The following is a 23,688-nucleotide window of genomic DNA, read 5'->3' as shown; positions in this document are numbered from 1 at the left end:
ACAGGAGTCCAGCAGACTGGGTTAACGGGAGAGAAAAGCAAGGGTCAGGCTTGCCATGGTGCTAACCATCCCTTGGAAATTCTTCAATAGCATCTTAGCCACCTAAGCTAATGACTTTTGAATTTTGTTATTATTTTTACTGGTATAATTTGGGTTGGGTGCTATCTTGAATGATGTTGAAAGGGCTGAGAAGTTCTGATTGTCACAGACTTCCAGAGTAAATGAGTAACACTGGTAAAAACGATAGCAATGCTCTCTGTCTGAAGACCTCATAGAAATATAGCATAATTTATCATATTTATTAAAGGGGGATTATAGGGGATTAGAAGATGAAATATAAACTTCATTAGTTTGTGTTCATTAGTTTGTTTCAATTCCATATCTGCAACCCTTTGATTTTATACAACTACTCGCTTATATGTTTCTAGCTTTATGAACTGATGCCAATAAGCCTGTTCACCAAACCACTCTCCCTCTCCTGAGATCCACAGATTTTAGAGAGTAAGGGACCGACACTCATATCACTCCTCACAAAATACTACCATGGACAGCTCTCAGCCCTGCACATGCCCTGTAGTGAGTTTGTCATGCAGAAGGAGGCACTATCTCCTCATGATCTGATACGGCCACTACAACTAAAGAAACCTCAGATATCTCCTTAGCAAAAAGCTGCCAAGACTCCAGTCAGGTTCGCTGCCTGGCAGAGGATACTGGTGAGCCTGTGATTAAGGAAGGAAGAAACTGGCTGTGCAGGGTAGTGTTTTGCAGATGTGACAATCTTTTGGCTGGCCCCCCTCAGCTCATTGATGGGCTTGTCCAGAAGATTTGTATTTTACACTTTCTCAGGGATGCTGGCATCTGGAAAGCAACTTTCCAATGGAAAAAAAGTGAAATAAAAATATTCTAAACCTGGAAGTGATATAGTCTTGTGTGACAGACTTATTTGTTTCCTCCTTTCTTGCATTTGTATTTCTTATATTCCTTGATGGTCATGATGGTCCTATTCTTAGCTTAATGCTGTTGAAACTGTGTTATGCACTGAGGTTATGATGTAATTCAGTAATGGCAATAACAAGTGCACCTGAGAAACTATAAAGACAGGACATTACAGATTAACACATTAACAATGTTAGGCCTTACCTAGTGTTGGGGTGTGGAAAGCCAAGGAGCCAAACATCAATGACAACATAAATTAATATGTGGCATTTGCTGAACAGTTTTTGGGTTGACCCTTATGAAAAAGAACTAGTAATCTTGTAATAAGTTTTAGGAAACTATACACATATAATGGTAAAACTATAAGTCTCTATAGGAATATTACAGCAATGTTCCTACTGTATGTTTTTTTTTTACTTTTCCTACTAAGGAGTAGGCCTAGGCTGTAGTGTAACAAATTAGCCTACTAGGCCTATTTCATTTTCAGTAGGGCCTAATAATTTTACAATTAGCCTACTAATAATAAAAAATATAAGTTGTTACTTTTCTTATCACCCCCTCTAAACAGCAGATTATTGAATTATCCAATAACTATGCATATCCCCACCCACATCATATTCCTTTTTCATAGTTCTCTCACACTAAATTAGCTTAGTTAGATGAGAAATAGCAGAAGTTTGCTTTCTCCGTGTGGAAGAAATATTGTATGAATGCATACTGTATGTATGTGTAGACCTATACTTTGATTTTATCGAGCAAAAGGATGACAAGAACATTGAACATGAACGATATTTGTTTACCCTGATCAATCACTGGCGAGGCAGTTGATGTTTGAAGGTAACGTTAAGCTAGGATGCAACCGCCAACTTGAGGAGGTTGTAACGGAGAAGTAGGCTAACTAACATTAATGCAACCAGTAGTGTAACGAATGTCTGCGTCTCCCAGGGAGTAGCCTAACAAGTGAATTAGCTAGTAAAATACTTTTTAAAAGTAAGTAATGAGCATTGAGTAATATATTATTTTTTCTGAATAACGAGCCCAACACTGCCAGACAGACACTGGTAAATTCTGCCGACGATGCACACACAGTCAGCCAAGAACAAACGGCCAGCCAATTTGAGGGGGTGTAACGGATAAGTACGTTAATACAACCAGTTGTTTAACGAATTTCTGAGTAACAAGTGAAGTAGGAAAGTACATTCGAAGTGAGTAACGAATATTGAGTAATGATTACTCTTTCTGAGTAACGAGCCCAACAAGGCAGCCAGCCAGGCACTGGTGTATTCGGCGACGCACACACACAGTCAGCCACGACACGAACCAACGGTCGGTTTAAAGAGCTACAGGATTTAGATTAAATACCTTGTGAGAGAGCCGGTGAGCCTTGAGTAAGGGAGGGAGCTTGTGGATGATTTTTATCTTTACCGGAGGGGGAGGAGGCACGGAGAATGAGATATTCTTGTAGCAGCACCGAAGCTGTGTACTGTACTGTATTATTATTAGCCAGCGCGCAACTATACCGGCACCGACGCAAGTAAATCGGCTCCCGCTAATAGGACCGTTCGGCGGCGGCGACGACACTGAGAGCAACAACAACCACCGCTCCCGTCAGGTTGCACCCCAAACAGCCCTCGTTAGACATGAAAGTGAAGCAAGGCTGCAACTCATCAGACATGGGGGTCCCGGTCACAACGGAAGACGAATTGCACAGACATACCGTAATAACGCCCGAGGATGTGCTTGGGTTACAGAAGATCACCGAAAGTAAGTGACCTAATTGGCACAAAGGGCACAGTAGTTAAAGCCTCACATTTAAGGGAGATTAGTACAACCCATCTGTTGTTGCTTCCTTGTTCAGAGTATCATACTGTGTCCTCTGCATAAGCTATTCTGGTAATTTTACTTGGGTAATTAGGCCATTAGATATAGATACCATGGACAGCGACAGAGTATGAGAGGACCTCACAGAGTCTTCATAACGTTGCCTGTGGATATGAGTAGAAGGTGCAATAGCATTTTGCATTTTTGTCATTTAATTGAGAGTGAATTACAGTCAGTGAGCAGTTACGGGTTCAGTGTCTTGCCCAAGGACACTTTGGCAGGACAGTGGCTGTTGCTGGGGATCGAACCTAAGACCTTCTGGTTATGGGACAATTGCTGGAGCCACTGCCACACTGCACTGCAAGAACACAGTCCAATGAAAACATCTGCGTTCCACTATGCTCTAACAGATAATCATGTAAGCAATAAGACAATCAGCTTCTTGAGCTCAGAAATAGTAGCCAGGCTTTAATACGCATGTGTGTGTATGTGTGTGTGCGTGTGTGTGCACATGTCTGTGGGTGTTTGCATCCCTCTGTGTGTGAGTGTGTAGGCATAGAGTACAGAGAGAGAGAGAGAGTAGGCTACTGTATCCCTCAGGAAGTCTTCATGGGTGAGTACATGTTCTTCCTGGTGTTCCTGCCCAATGCCCATGAAAAAAATTTGGCTCTTTCTAAATTCTCACCTCAACACACCTGCGCCTCCGAGGTAACAGGTGGCCAATGATCTGCCCCACTGATTGTAGCTCTGCAGAGAACTGCGGTGAATTGGAACAAATAAAATAGCCTACATATTCACGTTAGATAATGGAAGCAGGATGGTGTGGTATACAGGCGACAGAAAGACCGTCCTTCAACCAGAAGATGCTGAAGTGTTATTGAGCAAGATTGTTGCTTTTGATAAGTTGGTAAAGTTGTAAAGATGGTCTGAAGTCAATTTGGTCCTCCAAGCCAAAATCTTTTCAGCTTCCTCAAACCTGTTTGACAGAGGTAGAAGGCAGGGATGTGGATATTGTGTCAACATCCTATCTCTGATGACAAAAAAGTTATATACTAAAAGAACAGTCAGTCACTCTATTTGGGTTTCAAATTATGGAAATCCATATGGAAAATATGGAAATCTCATGAGTAAGATAGGAGTTAATGTATCACGTGATGTCACACTGTCTCCAGCTCCTGGTATAACTGGTTTAGTTGGGGGTTTTTTCCAGATACAATTAGATTTCTAAACTGCTGAGCAGGGGGTTTCAAGCCAAGGGTTCAGATGTCCCATTTGTCTCTGATTGTTGGTGCAACGTGGTTTCTGGACTCTCAATCTCACGCCAACCAGGTCAGCTATCTCATCAGCCTGTTGTTATTGAGATTAAGAGTGAGAATTTAATCTGCCAATTACTGTTAAAACCGTTAAAACCAGCCAGCATATGTGTTTCATTCAATATAAGCTTTCACTCAGTATATACAGTATGTCAACATTTTATACCAACAGGTACAGTATATTGATAGGCCTAAATTCAGACAAATGACTGATTTTGCCAATACATTACAATATTCTTAGTATGTTACCAGGATCATTGATGATCATATCCCCTATATATAGCCTATTTCCCTGGCCAGTCTTGTAGCTCCTAATTGTCACCAAAGCATAGGTGGATTGGTCACTGCACTATTTACCTCCTGTAAAAGATACAAGGTTCATGACATAATTTAAATTCCTATCTCAGTGTGCTCTGATTTTGTACTTTCTTCCTTTCTCCCATATTTTACAACTGATTGTCATTTAAGTTTCTTCATGTTCCATGCTAGTCGAACCTGTATGTATCATTTTGCTTTGCTATTAGTTGCATTTTTTCTTAATGAAGATATTAGGGGAGGGGGTAAAATACATTCTACAAAGTTATTATTGTATTGTATTGTATTGGCATGAGCCAGAGAACCACACTGAGAGCATCACTTCCTTAGAACGTCAGATATTAGTATCCAAAAGATAACATTATACAAACTATTATAACTCAACTATTGAATGGAAGGCTGAATAACATTGTAGGCAGTTTGCCCATCCAAAACTATGTGTAAAGAGTAGTATTAGTAAAGGGAAAATCACTTCCACTCCCCACAATCAGCATCCATGCTTTCACAAAAAATACTTTCTACTTTAATGTAGTCAAACCAGAAGGCTGCCATCCTTACACACTTGGTCTATTGTCCAGCTTTATTAGATTAAAAGGTGTCAGCATCCACCTGTTATCTATCCTACTTTTGTTTTAAATTATTTTTCCAGACAGATGGCAGACAATACCAGTTATGGTATTGAACCATGGACAAGGGGTGGCATGGGGTCACAAACAAGTTTTCCTAGTTCTGTATCAAATAATGTATACATCAGCTCATACCTGTATGTTTGTTTTTGTTAGATATGAATTCTGCATGACCTCCGTGTTAGGTTAGGTGTCATGCCAGTACTAAGCTACGGTTCTACCAATGGACTCATTCATGTGAAGGGCAGTGACTGCCAGTGAGGTGTCCAGAGAGAGCGCGCCTCAGAGAAGGGCAAAACTCAACCCCCTCAAGCATAAACCCAAAATGGCAATGTCAACTCACTGCTCTCATCCCCTCAGACCGTCACATCCGTTTTCATTTGGTAACCCCTCAGTGGAAGAGCAATACTAGGGCTGCGTCAGTGAGATAATACATAAATCACTCATGATGGTGCAGTAAGCTCGGCTCTCCACTGACATGTAATCTGGATTATGTCAAGGGGGTTGAAACATAGCATTCTGCAATGACCTGATACTCTTCAGTTAATTAATGACACTACAATGCAAGTCCTCAATGTAAATGTGTTTACATTGAGAATATCAGTTTCAGCTTAGAAATGTCGTATAATCAATGAGGATGCTTTTGCTGCATGCAGCAGCCTGTTCTTTAGCCATTTATTTAATGGCCGAGGGCTTTTACACAGCTCCTAATCATAATAGTATAAATATAATACATGTAATATACATTAAACATAGGATGGCTAAAGCTGTCAGAAATGACCTTTACATGAATTTGATCCATAGCTAGGATGATATTAGAGTAGCCTATATAGTAAATTGATTTTGAATCTGGCTGCTTTCTTGTCTCCTTTTTAATGATGACAGCACATATTGTCCAGGATTGTTTCATTTCATTTCAAATGACAGTCCATACAAAAGACCTGTACCACAGAGATAGACCTAATGTGCCGCACAATCCATGCTATCATTTGCTGTGTGCTTTGTGAGAAAGAACAATACAATTGGAAAAGAGGGAAGCAGAAAATGCCTAACCCTGCAGTGTAAATGACTTTCCCAGTTGTGCTTTTGGGAGGTAAATGCCACCATTTTGGGGCGGCCCAGCTCGAGTCTGACACGGTGGCTCAGTGCTGATAAGGGAGGCCCAGTGTTTCATTGTCACACAGGCAGAGAGGAGAAGAAATATAATCTAGGCAGTAGAGAAGCGTTTTTGTGATATGAGAAATGGCACATTATCAGTTTACTGCATACATGGACGATTTATGATATGCAGGCAGAAAATTGAACGTAAACAGAAATAAGACCTGTGCCAAATCAGTCTAGGAGTTTCATATTTTCATTCAGTTACATAACATGGACAACTGAAGTGTGAAATATGGTGGTTCATGGTTACAGGAGATATACATTTTGTTAAAGGAAAATTCCGCTGTCAGATCCTCTTAAATTGATACGTATCATCAGTCTGTGATGTTCAATGCCTGGAATGGGTTAGTTACTTTATGATGAAGTGTTGTAGTGTAGGTGGAGAGAGTAATAATGATAGCGATAGTCAGAGCAAGAAAGCGAGTTTTCAATCAAGTAAAAGCAAGAATCTTACCCCTTACACAACATGTCTTGTGGCATTGTGGACTATCAGGGCTACTGTTGGAAAAATTGGGTATCTCTCCCTCTTCTACAGTGGATTTCTCCCTGTACGATGGTTGAGCATTGATGAAAAATGGCAAGTCTAGAAAGAAGGCTCTTTGATTCTGAAGGACTGACACCAAAACCTGACGTTTACCGTTGATAATTTAGATAACTGAAAAAATGTATCCTAATAAAATCCATTGTAGCTGCACTGGAAATGTCTCAACATGATGCCATGTTATCTACATTTGGCCAGTTATCTGCAGAAATAAGAAAAATACACCAACAAACAACAGGAATGGACCTAGGAACAGTGTTAAAGTGTTTTAGGGCGGATTTTTCCTTTAATCAGCAGAGATCAGTGTCTGTTAGGGGAAATGTTATTAATCTGAGGGTTACATTAGTATGTTTCTAAACAGAACAATAGAATTCATTGCCATGCGCATCTCCCATCGCACATCCTTTCATCTCCTTGGTGTCAGTTCTTATTAGCTGAGCACAAAGTACATTTAGAATATTTCCAGTGTCTGTATGCATGAGTCATCCCTTGTAATCAGTGACTGATGATATTAACAAGCAGCAAGAGAATACGTACTCAGTGTTGTGCTCATCTTACCGCTTAATATTTAATAACAAAAAGCCTGTTTGTAGAAAAATGTTTTTAAAATTGGTTTAAAAGATGATATTGATTTTGCCACCCGGTCAGTTTTGTTCATTAGCCTCATTATTACTTGGCTGCTCGCAATGCTGGTGATACATGAATTTAAATGTATTCCATTGTTGCATATATTGTAAGTCAGTCTAGAAAATAGAGTCTGCCAAATGCTTCAAATATAAAATAGAAATATAGATCTATTATTTAAGACTTTGGCTCACTCCACTACCTACCTGTGTTGAAATGTGAAAGGGGAACTAAAAATTAGAGATTTTCTGACAAAGTAGTATATTATTATAGTCCATTGTGGACTAAAGTCAAATAGCCTGACACGCTAACTCAGTGCAAGACTTTGTCCCCTTGTTGATCCCCATTGAGACAATGAAACTGATTTGCCTGCAACACATTTAAAATAGCCTATAACCCATGAATTTAATATAAATATGTAATTGTCAAGTAAATTGTGATAACAACCATTCAAGTTTTGTTCTATAATTAGTTTAGTTCTATAGCAGCTCTCTGACGGTATATTTCATTATTTCCACTCTTTCCTGCTTTTACAGGTCCCATATCGTGCATCGATATAATCAAAGATTATAAAGGAGTTGGATGTGCTATCTAAACATCACAAAAGTATCAAAACGCACTGTAGCAAACTAAATCCACACAATCCATATTAGAAAAGCGAGCCTCTAAATGAGCTGTTTGGACTTCTGTAACTTTGTGGTGTCACAAAGGTTCGCTCATTATCATTTTTGTAAGAAATAATAGACTAACAAAGTGTTTTTTTCAAAGCGGTTGAGCGTTGAGTTTTACCTGTCACTGCCGGGCTGTGGTGTCTCACATTTCACTCTTGAAACGGTTAGCCAATGAGAACAGAGGGGTCGTTAATATTAATGAGCCTTAAAGGCACAACAACAGAAACAGCCTGTTCTTGATAAGGCTCAGAGAGATGCTGGAAAATGAACATGTAAAAATGGATTGAGAGTGTTTTTGGTACATGACACCACACAAACAACTTTTAATGGACCTCAACACATAAGATAAAACACTGGAAAGTGTAGAATATGGGACCTTTAATGTGTGACTGATTGGATCCATAAATGGAATTTCACAGAGAATCAAGCCCAAAAACTTATTTTGGACAAACAGCATCTCTCCTCCATCTTTCACTGGTGAAATAAAAAATGCCTTTTTTTTCAAAGCCTGTGAGTTACAATAGCCATATTATATAAGGTATTCCTGTAACTTCAACTTCTCTGTTGTTCCCTCACTAGATCCTATTGCATCTGCTCTGCCATGGAATGGGATGTAGAAACTCTACCGTGCTAGATCCTTCATTGTACTGTCGGTATTTTTATTGAATTTTGGAGTTAGACTCAAAGGATATTGTTGTGTGACTTCACCTTATTCAGACGATTTACTGAGAACAGCCTGGTTCCTTTTACACTAATGGGTGATCAATTACCTGGCCTTAATAAGCCTGGGACACACAGCAGTGCTTTATCCACTACGGGCGGGATTTCCACTCTGTGATGTCTGCCAACACAATGGATACAGCTTTAATTAAAATTGATTGGTGCGGCCTGTTTTAAATCTCCCATGCACAGCTGTCACAAGGTTACTCTTTCAGAGTGGTGTGGGATGGTGTGGGATGGTATCTTCCATTCCCATCAGCAATCAACACAATCTGTTGAACTGTCTTTTGCTGTGGTTAGTTGTCTTTGTGGTTAGGCTGTTGTTGCTAGACTTCAGTCCATGTCACCTTAATTACATTTTATGTGTTGAACTAGTCGTACCAAGTTAAAGGTGCGTTAAGATTGTACTGTCCTGTAGCACAAAATGGGACATACTATGGCTTTCAAATATTCATTTTCCAGGCCATGCTCTGTTTAAAAGTCATAAATTACTTAACGCCCCGTTAAAGGACTACACAAACTTTTTTGAGTTTGGCCCCTTGATCACCTAACCCAGTATCTGACAAAAGGATTGGTACCAAAATCATCTCTGTTCTGTCTGGTGCACATGCTAACGTTTAGCATACAGTATGTTGAGGAATCATAGGTGATTAGCATTGTCCAGAGTATGATGATAGACCATTTAGTTTAAGATAGACATTTTGGGTGCACCCTGGTGGCTCACCGAGTAGGGCGCGTACCATAAGGCTCAGTCCTTCCTGTAGCGACCCGGGTTCAAATCCGGCCCGTGGTCCTTTGCCGCATGTCCTCCCCTCACTCTCTCTCCCATATCTTCTTGTCTCTCTCTCACTATATCTCTCAATTAAAGCATAAAATGCCAAAAAGAAATCTTTAAGATAGACATTTTGGTTTTTAGTCTATGGCCTGTAGATTCATAAATTCTAGTCCAGTTCCAGTCTTCATCATTATTGAAGTTAACAACGTAAAAACTTTAGCTGTTTGGCCAACTTTGCTCACTTGCTGTGTAAACAAAACAAATTACACTCAAAGTTGCAAGAAGAGAAATCTTGTGTTATTGAAAGCGTGTTCTTTTTGTTGAATTTTATATCTATTTTACCAGAACCCTAAACAAGCATGGCAGGTTTAGACATGTGACATTAAAATTAACCATCCAGTGTTACAGCTGCTACAAGTTCTCATTTAGGATAATGGTAGTCCCCTATGACTACTTAACACACTGTATGCTAAAGTGTACTGGACAGAGCTATCTACCGGAGACAGAGATGATTTTGGTGCCAATCCTCTCATCACATATTGGGTAAGGTAGACAACTCCCAAAAAGTCGCTGCTCATCAAATTAAGGCCAATATTTTCTGCATTTCAGTAAACATTTTTTGGCTGTCAAAGTTGTTGTGATATAATAGCCCACCAGGAAATGTAATTCAACAGTCAACTGTCTATAATAGCAAACTGTCTATAATGAGGCTGCGTCATGGCTGTGTGATAACAGTCCACTAACTCCTCAGCTGGGGAGTTCAAGTTAGTTCAGATCATTGGCATACACTCTGAGTGTACTCTGTTAGTACTGGGATGACGCACTGTGCAACAACACACTGCTACAGTCTGTCTGTCTGTCTGTCTATGTATTTGTGCTCACCATGTGTGCGTGTGAGTGTGCATTGGTGACAAGTAAAGAGGAAGAAAGGAACTGAACTCTAATCATGCCATACAGAGTATGAGTATATATTACAGATATTAGGCTGTCACATGAATTACATTAATATTACAGGTGACAGGAATATTCTTTACTTATTCAACAGTTTTTGTCCCATTCCCCATTTACATATTTCCAGTGTGTTACAAACAATAGCTTTACAATCAATAAAACAATAGTAAAAAAACAGATCTTTTGTTTAGGAATGTGATGGTAGTTATTTGGTTGGAGACGGAGTCCAGGGAAATGTCAGCTAGTCATCCTAACATGCAGCTAGCCAAGCCTTTAGGCTCCAGATGCGTTACATTAGCACACACGCTGTGTGTGTTTGGCTTTCAATTCAAATGACGTAACGAAATGGGAGAGTTGAGACAGAAAGATCCCTGCAGAAAGAAAGTGAGCAGTCTATCTAACCATATTTGTTTTAGCGACGTCCATTCTTTCTGGCTTTGGCACTAAATCATATCAGCACAGAGCAATATGCAAAATAGCCCACAAGCCTCTCAGTACTGGTAAGAGTTGAAGCCTGAAGGCCTCAGTGTTGGCTATCACTGCTACAGGAGAGCTGTCAGATATGTGGTACTCAAACGCTCTGCCTGTGGCCATGTTGGTTATACCTCTGAAACATCAGCCTTTTCTCATTTAAAATCCTACACACAGGCCAAAATACAGGAAGCATCAACATAAAGTCCTCCACAGTCAGAGGCTCCCATGGCTCTCTGCTGCTACGTGCCAGATCCTGGATGATAATACCTCTGTTCACATGGCACAAGTGGGCGCCCAGCGGCTTGAACATGATAATGATGTTAGCCAGATGCCATGGCCTTCTCCATAACCAGATAATTATGGTCACAGCTGAACATTTCTGGGTGGATTTTTGGCATTTTAAACAGTTTGAAACAATGTTTTCCACATGAAGATGGAAGGTCCAGACAATTTCTCAGAAATATACAATATTAGAAGCGATTAGCATTTGCCTCGCCCTCTAGGAACAAACACCATGCCTGAACGAGCACCACAAAAGTTTTTATGTTAAAACTTTTTCTGTTCATGTTTTTGGCCATATCCTATACATCTATGACTGTGCTGTTTTGGCTCAGACTGTGGTGGCCCCACCTTCTCCTGATGGGACGGATTTGCACAAAGTTCTAAATCAGATTAATCAGGGATGATCCTGAACAGGATGCAGCTAACTTCATTCTCGATTTTTCCTGTTTTGCTGCAGAGATGGATGCCTTAGGATCACTCATTGCTAGAGGGAAAAACTGAGAGAAATGGTGTGTGATGAAATGCATATACCTACATGTTTGAAATGTACTAGGAATGCAGACACATTTTTTGTCTTACAGGTGTACATACATATATCTACAGTATTTCATACAGGTTTAAGTCCATATATTTCATGTACTATATACAGTACACATATGTACACATATAAAGGGCTTGGTAGTAATATTCAGTCAGCTCAACATCTTGTTATATATTATTTTTAATTAGTTTAATTCCATCTTTTTCTGGAATACAGTTCAGCATGTTCCTCACATACCTCTCCACATGCGTAATCAGTTTTTCTTTGATGACTCAGAGAAATCACTAAGCCACCAGCTAATTTAATTGGACATGAACTGACCTATAAGGCACTGGGAGAACCACTTACAAAGTAGTATATTATTATACTGACTGCCTAAGTGCATGGATTTTGTCAATATAGGTGTGATGCTCAGCACAGAATGTGATGTGAGATGCAGTATTCATGATACAGTACTATCACAATATCAGGAATAAGGGAACACGTTTATGTGAGGTAGTTTCTTCCTCATGAGGGATTAAAGGGACCTTGGTGCATATGTACATATTCCAATGAGGAAGTGATAATATAAGACTAGTTAAGATCAGAATTACTTAATCTAGGAAATGGCAATAGATATATTTTATTTTACCCTCAGGGATCAATTTCATTTATATTCCGGCCTATAGAAAATTAAATACCCTTTAGACTTCTCACCGTGGATTTATGTACTCCTGAGTGAAATTTCCAGAATAGATTAAAGTAGACATGAGGATGAATACAAATGGAATGATTAGCTTTTTGCTCTTTGCACTGTCTTTACTTTCTTTTGGAATCCTGGCTATGAGTACAGAAGGAGAAATGAGAGCTGTTGAAAGGCTGTAATCACTTCTGCTAGCCTGTTGCACAGATGGCTGCAAGTTGGTGGTCACTTGGACAGGCAGTAATAGCTTGGATCTTACATTCACATTTGGTTCTTGCATTTAATCCTTACATGTAGGGTTTCATTCCCAAACAATCAGTCTATTGTAGATGCAGTGCTGAGTGAATGACCTAGATGTATGTTTTTAGAATTATCCTGATGTAAAATGCTACAATTTTACATACATTTTAAAGCTATTTAGATAGCTAAAAAAAAAACTCTTTTTGTAACAATCAGTGTTAGATTTTCTAAATGTTTAATTCTTTGTTTCAGAATTAAAACAGTGTTTTCTGGCATCTATGAACTGCAGGAGTGACCAGCTGATCTTCTATTTGTCGTTTTGTGTTGTGTGACGTTTCAAATCTCCCGCATGCACTGTGCGCTAGTGGCTGTGCATCAAAAGACACGCGTCCACTGACGCTTCCTATCTGTCCAGGGCTTAAGCCAGGAAGATTGGTCAGGGTGTGTGTGTCTGGGGGGAGGGAGGTTAGAACATTTAAAGGTCGATTCATACTCCTGAACAAAGTGGTTCATCTGAAGAGCTTTAACCACTCCTTATGGGGCTGTTTGAAACCATTTCATGGTATGCTGCACACTACGTTTTTCTAACTTGTAGCTGTGAAATAAAACCCATTGTGGCCACTTCACCTCTACCATTTACATGTATTTGAGCCCATCTCTTCATCGCTTGTGGAGAAAGGGTCATTCTGTTCTTGTACTACCAAAATTTTTATAGTGATTAGACAAACATATGATTTCCCAATTTAAAATCTTGTAGAACTATTAGCAAATTCACCCCATGAAGAATAAAAGTATGAAGAGCGCAAAGAGGGTTTTTTTTTTGTCTTTATGCTTCATGGTCCACTATCATTCTAGCCTAGGGAGCATAGATCCAACTGTGTATCCTCAAAAAGCGACACCCCTTCCCATCCCTCTCGCTGAAGAACACATTTTTTTTCACTCCGTTTGTGCAGGCCTGAGAAAGATAAGACGAAGGAATCTCATCTGCATTCAGCTGCTCAACATGCAACCTCTCCATGAACCTCCCTGTTTGCCAGTTGCCTACAGGTGTCGTTAACCAAGAGACATGAAACAGCCTATCCCTTATTCACAGGTGTACTGTAAGATGTGTATATTGAGGTGTAATGCTAATGTCACTATCCCCCTTTGGCTATGGATTTTTTATTATCTGAAGACGAGTAAACATGTCTACATCCTTGTTCTTGGATTGATTCAACACATAGTTTCAGCATTGATTGGAAACCACAGAGAGTCAAATCAAAAGAAAAAGGCATGTGAAGCCAAGCTCTGTGGCTGAAAAGTCACTAACTCCAGGCTAATCTTGGGGATTAAGGAGCTATAAATGGCAGCCTGCTTGCTCTTTATGAATGCCACTGGAGACCATCTTGAGTCAGACAGGCCCTCTCTATAGGAACACAGCATAATTTAAGACTTGGTGGTAATTTTACTTCCTTGCAGTGGCTGCCAAGGGATCTTTTCAAGACTGCATTGAATTTGTATTGCCATCTAGTCACCATTATGGTCATAAGAATCTTCTGTTGGTCTTTAGGTCTGTATGATAAATGCGTTGTAGCATGGATGAGAGCAATGATTAGCAACCACAACAGAATCTCTTGTAATGTTCAACATGGTATTTGAAATTGATAACATAAACATCACAGTAAGTTGTGAAGAGAATAAATGCAGCGTCACACATCCTTCCTCCAAGCAGCAAGCAACAGCCATCCCTATAATATCCTGCATTAAATCAAATCTATTGCAGATTCCGATTCCTCTGGTGCCTCAGAAGTGTGAAATCACCTTGTTAAGTCAGGCAGAAGAAGGCCTATGGGCCTCATGTATCCCTTCATCAGATCCCAGTCATGGAACGTTTCATTAGCATACCACTGATGCCTAACCCGAGACACTCTCTCCTTTGATTTGCTGCTGCACCTTGTTTTTGCAAAGCAGCCAGGTGGATGAGGGGAAGGAAAAAGACAGGCTAATCGAGCTGGCACACTATTAGAAGGAGCGTTGCTAGGTGACAGTGTTGAAGGAAGTGAAGTGGAGCACTTTATATGTTTGCGTTCATTTGCATGCGTGTGTGTGAGTGTCTGTGTACCTGTGTGTGTGTGTGTGTCTGAGAGAGAAAGAAACAGAACAACAACCCTTCGGCATCCGTCATGCTGAAGCTCACTTGTTCTGTCTCTTTCTCTGTTTCACTCTCTCACTCTTTGAAAATCAAAAAATGAGAATTAGACAATTTATCTTGGGGAGAGAGCAAAAATGCAGCAGTAATTACGTTTGCATGCAGAAAAAAGCGGCTGAAGACAATGGCTAAGTTTGCCTGATCACATGATTATATTGCCTTCACCCTACCTCATCTAAAATATGACAACTGTTCAGGCATTTTCCTTGTAATGCAGAAGTATAGAGATCAAGAAGTATTGTGCACAGTAGGCCAGTTTCGCTACCTTTCTCTGCAGTATCACAGCACAGCTATTCCACCAGTAGGTCAGTGGTCTCCGCTGCAGTCTGCCCATCCTGAGGTTATAGGGGAGTTTTATGGGAGTTCAAGTATCTCTCCCATCTTTGAAGTATGATCACAGCATCAAATGATGGCCTTCAAAACACGCTCCGCTCCCTCTCTGCCCAAACACTCCTCACAATGACATTTTGTTGGGCAAATGTTGTTCCTCAAACACTCATCTCTGAGCTCAATTTAGCCAGATTAGCTAGCCTTGTGAATACTGGTAAATGTTCTTCTCACTGCTTTGAAATGAACAAAATAGCACTTTGTTCACCATAAGCATGTCTAATGATGTTTAAATGAAAGTGTCGTTGAAAGGACCATTCTTGCAGCGCTTTTCTGGTCTTGCTGGTAAATATGTTACATAAATTGTAGCTTAATGCAATTATCCACAAGGTAAAATTCAATTCAGTAAGCTCATAGTTAAGCAAAATAGTTCCCTCTTGGAAGATCCTTAAAAACAAGCATTGATGAGCTTGAGGCCTATGGCAACAATTAAAAAACTATGAATATTTTAGTTTAATGTGACATTTGGCCAGGAGGCTGAAGGCTACATGCAGTTAGAAGCTCATGATTAAGTCATTATCAGTTCCTGAAAAGCACTATATTAACCGTATTATTTAAATATACTCACAGATAATCCGGACCATGTGCAAAGCAACAATGATCAGTTGGGTGAATATTTTCCCAGCTACATCTGAAAATGTATGTCAACATAAACTTAAATCAGTTTAAATCAACAGTGCTTTTTAAGATGGTTTTGCCCAAAATAAGAAACATGTAATAACTGAGTATTTGTTATTATTATGACTGGGCCCTGGTTGGCAATGAAAAAGATTGTTCTACTCACAGACTCCATTGGGACAGTTTTTAAAAGAAGCTTCATGCATCAGATATTCAAGATCTTTTTAAGATTTATTTTCCAAGAAATTCACCATTCTCATTCTCTCTCTCTCTCTCTCTCTCTCTCTCTCTCTCTCTCTCTCTCTCTCTCTCTCTCTCTCTCTCTCCCTCTCTCTCTTTCCTTTTCTTTTTCTTTCACTTTTTTTCTGTCTCTCATCACATCATATTTGTATCATGTTCCTTTTCTCTTACAGCCCACACTCATTTTTTGCCACTCGGCAGTACTCACCTGGAACATGCAGAGTGTGATTTCTGTTACCCTTTGTACAATCTCTGACATGTGGTACAATTGACCAATCATCTGCAAGCAGGCTACACTTTGCTCCATGTGCAGAGATTGTGGAGCCTAAAAAGAAGAGCATTTTGGAGCTGGTCTGGATTTGACTGTAGGTGTAATATGATTATGTGTATCAATGTGAATTCTTGCACTGAACAGGGTGAAGTTGACTCCACTGGTTGCGTTTTCAGATGAAACGCTCCATCTGTCTTTTTCAGCACACTTGATAAATGGCCAGCTCTGATTCACAGAATACATCTATCGGTCATCTGCCCACGAAGAAAGCAAGCTCATTGACAACGTGTGTGTGTGTGTGTATGTGTGTGTGTGTGTGTGTGTGCGTGCGTGCCTGTGTGAGCATGCAGAGCATTAGCATTATTCTAACCTATTTTGGACATAAGTGTCATCTTAGTATCATTTGAGAAATGTCTGATTCAAATGATGACGTCTATTTTACACTTTAGAAATGCTCCTTCGGCAGTGGTCAACAGGACAGTCTGTCTGGTCTCAGCCAGTGTGTCACTATTCAGTGAGCTCCGTTCTTATTGGACGTTGTAGGAAGGTAGACAGCAACAGCGACACACTAGAGGAAGTATGGAACAATGGCTACAGGTCCCAATGTGGTTGCAGAGGCTCTGAAAGAGCAGATGGAGTCTTGGCTAGGCCGCAGACTGCTGGGGAAAGATGGGTGCTTTCTATACTTCTTCACTCCACTTCAGGCTGAAATTACAGCCAGTTTTTTGGATTAAGCCCAGGTTTTTGAGTGTGAAAGCTGCTCTTGTTTTGTGTGTTGTTTTACAGAAGCATTCTTAATATATAGCCTACCTGTTCATGACCAGTTTATAACACAGTTGTAATGCTCCGTGGCCCATTCTGAAATACATGCATTTTTCTTTCTGAAATCCATGTTGTTTGGTTATGTAAAGCAAAAGACCTAGACTGTGCGACAGCTATAGAGTCTGTTTGTATGTATAATTATCTGGCCTAAGACCAAGTAGTCACTCATTTACTGTCATTCTAAACAAGTAAAAAAGTATTGCTTGGTAACATAAATAATTTGGTCAACATCTTTTATGCAAAGCACTGTACTGTGAGTGCATAGATTTTTAGTGTGGGTGTCCCTAGTGGTAAACAGAATAGCTTTAGTGCCATGTTCTACCAATTGAACTAAATAGTCAGTTATACTGTACAGTATTTGATCCAGTTGATTAACTGTAATTTAACAACTCTTATTTGAGTCATGCCAAACTAACTGGCTAGAACCATAATTATTTGCCCCTACAACCACATTTAGCAAAGCCATTAACACAAGTACACATTTCTTCCCACTGTGCTGCCATGACTGAAGTGTGGCAGTTTAGTTTTGCTGATGCTTAATAAGAAACACTGTGTAGTCAGTCCCAGACTTAGGCTTACAGTAATATTCTCAGAGCAGATAAGCCCCTACACATCAAATGAACTGGCACTAGAGGGCACTGCATCAAACAGCAGCTCTCTAACCCTCTTAGTTTGGAAGGCAATATCAAGAGAGTTGCTGCTTGTGAGCCAGAGCAGCTTACATGGAAATCTGTTGACAGGCGTTCTAGTGAGCACGTGGTGTAGCTTGTTTGCCACAGAGCAACTCTACTCACATCTACGTTAACTTGAATTCATCTGGGGAAACTCAACCAAAGACAAGCCCAGTTCACACCCAATAATTCTGCCATGCACATACAGTAGAGAAAGATGCAGGTGTACACACACAAAAGCACATAAACACAAATTCAATCACATGTATGGCATGCATATATTTTATTCACATACTATGCACACACATGCACACGCACTGTCACATATACACACAGTGCTGAAATGAACACACACAAACAGCCTTTTTTCTCTGCTCCAGTATTTAGACAGCTAATTGCCATTCTACAGTTACCACTGATGAGTCTGAGTCATTATTAGTTCTTGACATTTGTTTCCACGGCAACTACACAAGTAATTAGTCAAGACATGTGGTTGTTCAATGGGACTGCTGAATCATTCCAATCAGGTCAAATAGTACAATGTTGGGGTTGCAGCTGAGGTTAAAGTATAAGTTGAGATGCATCTGTATGTGAGCGACAATGAAGTTGGGCAATTAAGGAAGGTATTAGAAATAATTATACAAAATAACAGTATAGAATTGTTTTAGTTGTAATAATGAGAACTTTTCTAAAACAAAGTTTACAAAATACTTAACAAGCATGACAAACAAGGTTACACAAGCAAAGGAGAGGACAGCAGCAAAAAGACAGTCATTAGAGAGGGGGTTTGGTACGGACCTTGGATAAGACAAGGGGTGACATAACATACCATTACATAATTTAAGAAATCAGGACTGCACTACTCTCTTAACCTGAATATCAAAGGTAAGGTCTTTCTGACAGCTGGCTTTATTTTAGCCGATAACATTTTCTGATTTGGCTTCATTTAGTTGTAAAAAATGAAATTAAATCGACAAAGACGACATCATGGAATTTATTGGTATATGTTTGCATGTGGATACGATTTGTCATACCTGGAACCATAGCGAACCACTCAAGGAGCTCTGATGTCTTGTTTTGCAAGGGAACTCAAGAGAAATCTTCAGACAAGTCATCATTCTCTGTCTGGTAATATAAGATGCGTGGCTATTACTTCATGAAAAAATGAAAATCAGAATCAATCCGGTCGGAAGTCTATAAATATCTCCACGCAATTGGCTAAAGCCTGTGTGGCCCATCTGCTTGGTAACCCTCAGGAAGGTAGAGACTGTGTTAGTGTGTGCGTTTGTGTGTGTGCACATGTGCACATACTGTATATGCATGCCTGAATGTGTGTGTGTTTATCTTAGAAACAAATGTAACTTTTCACCTCTGCCGTTGCTACCTATTGTCTTTGTAATTGTGTTGCATGTAGGCCCCAGTGGGAAAGACCCTGACTAACCTGCCCATAATACCTGCCCTTACCATAGCCCTAATCAGATAGTAGGTGTGTGTGTCTGTGTCTGTATGTGTGTGTGTGTGTGTGTTTGTGTGTGTCCCAGTCAGTCCACGTGATGGTAAAACAATATAAGCCTCTTAGGTGTAATCCTGCCCCATGGGGAGGGGACTGTCTCACACACACGCACTCATGCATGCACACATGCACATATACAACCAAACAAACACACACACACACACACACACACACACACACACACTGTGCCTACACAGCCAACCCTGTTACCCTGCTTAGGGGACTTGGGATGCTGTCTTCCAATGGGCTTGTGTTTGCTCGATCTCTCTGACCTGATTGGCTAACAGTATTGTTCACACAAACAAAAGCATATTACGAAAATAAAACCTGTAATGTAAAAAGTTTCAGGCTTCTTGTTCTTTGGACACTAGGTATAATGGAGAGAGAAACTTGACAGAATCACACCTAGTGATAACGCATGCATAGATTGAGATGACGGTATTTTGATGTGTCTTCAAGTATGTGCATACTGGGTTTGGAAAATGACTTGGCTCAGGAGACTGGAGTAGTGCACTTCTCTTTGAGTATCCCTCCTCTTGAATGAGCCTGACAGTTAACAAAGTGTGAGATGGAGCAAGTGGCCGAGGTGCCCAGAGAGTGTGTGGTTATTGTCGATGTCAGCTTGGCACAGAGAAGGATTTCATGTGTAAAAATAGCTTCCTTGGCCTCACTGTGCGGTTACACTGGTGTGTCTGGAAAAAAACCCACTAAGGAGAATGTTTTTAGAAGAGAGCTGACCAGTATGCTCAAATAAACATAAACAAAATTGACTAAGAGAAGCCCATAACAACACATATTACTGAGTCTTGGCACAGAGTTAGCAACAAATTTTTCATAGATTGACAGCTTGCTGCCTGACCCGAAAACATTGCTTTATACACAGTGGTATTATGAAAACAAGAAATGCATGCGTTGGCTCTATATTACTACAACACAGACTAAAAGGTCTTTTCTCTGTGTGTGTTCCAGATTACCTGTGTTCTCCAGAAGAAAATATCCACATGATCGACTTCACCAGGTTTAAGATCCGTGACATGGAGACGGGGACAGTCCTGTTTGAGATCACTAAACCTCCAGCGCCAGGTCAGCTCCACAGCCGCGAACTAGAGGGCATGAGATTATAGATTTATTTGATAGATCTACAACTTTTGGAATATATTATTTACTCAGAGTTAAAGGCTTCAACAATGGTTCATGCTCTTTAATAGGAATTTCTCAGTTTTGTTATATGTGAGCCACTCATCTTTTTATCTCACTCTCCGTAGTGTTCTTTGAAAGGGTGCTTGACATTTTGAATTTTATTGTATGTTATTTGTCTTGTCAGGCGCTTGTCATCATGACATTATGAGGAAAAAATTGTACATCCAGTGAGCTATCAAGCCAGCTTGCAGCTATAGTGGTACCCATTGCAGAAATGCCAACATGCTGTTTTTCAAATAGCTGAAGTTCCAACACAAAAGCATTTCTCTCACACTGAAATAATAGACTCAAAACACTGGGCTATCATTTAATTGTCAACTGATGAATGGAGGAGGTTATTGAACTCAAAAGCTTGTCTAAGAAGAAGCCTTTTTTTTTTCTTCTGTGAAGCAGGTGGCAGAAAGGATTGTGACCCCAATGCTGGCCGTTTTGTCCGATACCAGTTCACCCCAGCCTTCCTGCAACTGCGGCAGGTTGGAGCCACGTAAGTCAACACCAAAATGCCAGCAGGAGGGATACAGATGGTATTAAAATGTGCATGTTTGTGTGGGCGTGTATAGTGGCATAGCCAGTGGGCAGGACACAGTTTACTCTTCATGTACAGAAAGACAGATAAATGGATAGATGATGATGATGGATGATGATAGAGTGTGACAGAGACATGGAGATTAGGGGAAAGAGAGAGAAAGAGAGAGAGAGAGAGGGGGGGAGAGAGAAAGAGAGAGAGAGACAGAGAGAGAAACATGGTGGCCATTCAGTCCTGCTGCTCTTACATACGTGACAGATGTGTAGGAGGTGTGAGGGCTATTCCGTAGAGAGTGAGTGTGTATGTGTGCATTAGTGTGGGATGATGGGCTGAGGATGGTAAGTGTGAACATATATAGCAAACCAGCTCATGCCCATGAATAAGTCAGGCACCACACAACTGTCAATGCTATTGAGTAGTGATCATCACTACACACTGAGTGTGTGTAGTTTTGTTCCAGCCCAAAATCTGACACATCTACTCCCCCAGGCTTTATGAAACATGCTCATGTTTTATTTAATATACTGTGGTTTGTGGAATGCATTTGGGTCTCATGTTTGCTATCAAATTGGATTTTACTCAACATAGCACCTGAGACAGGATGTGTGTACAGCTATGTTCATTGTTGTTTGGTAATTTTGTGGTTCATGACATCACTTGCGCCAAAATGGGCAGGGAGTGCACTAGAGAGGGAGTGTCAATACAAATAGGGTGGTGCAGTGCAATTTTGGTATTCAAAAAATGCTTGCACCTCCGCCTTCTCAGACAAAATCATATAAACCCCTTTCATGGATGTTGTGCTTTCCTGTTTAGGGGAAGCCGGTCTGGAATCTCCTCACTCATTCATTACTAAACTGTCCAATAAGAGAAGATGATTTGATTGGCTATGATTGACACCAGCTCCTACCACACCTACTGATATTTTATTCCTCCTAATCAAACCGCTTTTAAGACTGTGCTGCTGTGCCTGCTCCTGGTCGCAAAATTACCAAAAATCTGTTGGTCACACCAAAGTGACTGCCTGTGCCTTGACTCTCGAAAACCAGGCCCTAAATGTTTGTATTTTCAGTTAATTCCAGGTTGGTAATCTCTTTCCTCCACAGAGTGGAGTTTACAGTGGGAGACACACCCATCAACAACTTCCGCATGATTGAGAGGCACTACTTCCGCGAGCAGCTGCTCAAGAGCTTTGATTTTGAGTTTGGCTTCTGCATGCCCAGCAGCAAGAACACATGTGAGCACATCTACGAGTTCCCTGCGCTCTCCGAGGAAATCAGTGAGTATTCCTGCAGTCACACACATGCATGTGGACATACACACTCACAACCCCCCACAGACACACGCACACACAAGTACACAAACATACTTGCATATGTAAATGTGCAAACACACACGCACATATGACAGACACATATAACCACAAGAGACATATAGGCCCACACCGGGGTAGGGTATTAGACCCAATAGGATGTGATGTCACAGAACCCTGAATGTTGTGTGTTTCTTCTCCCTCAGTGCGTGAGATGATCCTGAACCCCTATGAGACGCAGTCCGACAGCTTCTACTTCGTGGACAACAAGTTGGTGATGCACAACAAGGCAGACTACTCCTACAGTGGCGGACCATAGGGAGACACACATCCTTTACCCCTACCACTCCCTCTGTTGTAGACATTTCCAGTTCCCACTTCAACCCCCTAAGAGACCAGAAGCAGACGCATTGATGGACAGACCACTGCCACTTTTGTTGGCTATATTTTCATCGGTATTCAACTGTTCAGCCAGATTTCTCCCTTTGCCTGACCCTATACATACCAATGATTTCAGACTATCTTGCCCTCTATGTGGGTTCCACTTGATCATCAGTAAGACAGATTGAGTTACAACAGTTTCATGTATTCCAGTGGCCGTAAACATGAAGACAGGGAGCGTGGTGAGGGAGAGATCAGACAGCAAGTCTTTACTGTCGTGTCTTTACTGCATCTCCAAGGAAAGACAAGCAGACAGGCAGAAACCAGCCATGGGACCAAGAGAGAAATGGAGAAGACACTACTCTGAAAAAGTCAGACAAGAATCCATTCAGTCCATTCAGACCTACAGTACATATATATATATACACATATATATAGCTCTACTAGGAGTCTCATTATATTTTTTACTCTCAAAGAAAGTCGAATGTTCCTCATTGAGTTTCTAGTAGTCCTTAAATCTGAATGACTCGGCGCTCATGGGTATGCCACGTTCCCATGATCATGGTCTATCAACATTCCAGTAGATTTACAGTCAGTTGAATGACATTAGATTAACAGAGATATGTACTTTATTAATGTGAATGTGTTGTTTGTTTATGTCCTCATACTCATAGTATTGTGTCAGGAGTATTTTTTAAATAGCCATTTTGAATTATCAGTCAAAGTCCATAGCCACAAGTCAAAACCAGATACCAATTTTGATATCCAGTACATATTCTGTAGTACTGAAGACATACTATGTATACTTTATTTATAATAAATGTGGTAAATATAAAACAAAACTAAAAAAAAATAATAATGTGTAAAGTTTTGACAGCTGAAATTCCAT

The 23,688-nt window shown here is 40.4% G+C and overlaps 1 protein-coding gene across 2 annotated transcripts; it reads left to right on the top strand.

The window, feature by feature from the left end:
• Nucleotides 1-2,529: 2,529 nt before the first annotated feature.
• On the top strand, nucleotides 2,530-22,745 carry unc119a1 (unc-119 lipid binding chaperone a1). 2 transcript variants are annotated; one of them, XM_071541411.1, is made up of 5 exons: nucleotides 2,530-2,700; nucleotides 20,353-20,466; nucleotides 20,977-21,067; nucleotides 22,213-22,385; nucleotides 22,625-22,745. In XM_071541411.1, the coding sequence occupies exons 1-5, from the start codon at nucleotides 2,577-2,579 to the stop codon at nucleotides 22,735-22,737; spliced, it is 615 nt and encodes a 204-aa protein (XP_071397512.1). In that variant the 5' UTR covers nucleotides 2,530-2,576; the 3' UTR covers nucleotides 22,738-22,745. The 2 variants fall into 2 exon arrangements, with proteins under 2 accessions (XP_071397512.1, XP_071397511.1); XM_071541410.1 differs by having other exon boundaries at nucleotides 20,974-21,067.
• Nucleotides 22,746-23,688: the final 943 nt, after the last annotated feature.

Source organism: Centroberyx affinis, unplaced genomic scaffold (assembly GCF_046629955.1).
Source record: "Centroberyx affinis isolate AG114_WGS23_722 - 3 ecotype Tasmania unplaced genomic scaffold, CSIRO-AGI_Caff_v1 ptg003868l_1, whole genome shotgun sequence".
Taxonomy (NCBI): Eukaryota; Metazoa; Chordata; class Actinopteri; order Beryciformes; family Berycidae; genus Centroberyx; species Centroberyx affinis.
The sequence above is the reverse complement of the archived record's forward strand: the minus strand, read 5'-3'. Positions and strand labels throughout refer to the sequence as shown.

Bases quoted from the DNA above. Each gene is read 5' to 3' on its own strand.
- unc119a1 (XM_071541410.1), top strand. From the start codon at position 2,577: ATGAAAGTGAAGCAAGGCTGCAACTCATCAGACATGGGGGTCCCGGTC. The intron at 2,701-20,352 runs GTAAGTGACCTA...TGTGTGTTCCAG, and splicing joins GTTACAGAAGATCACCGAAA to ATTACCTGTGTTCTCCAGAA. The intron at 22,386-22,624 runs GTGAGTATTCCT...CTTCTCCCTCAG, and splicing joins TGCGCTCTCCGAGGAAATCA to TGCGTGAGATGATCCTGAAC.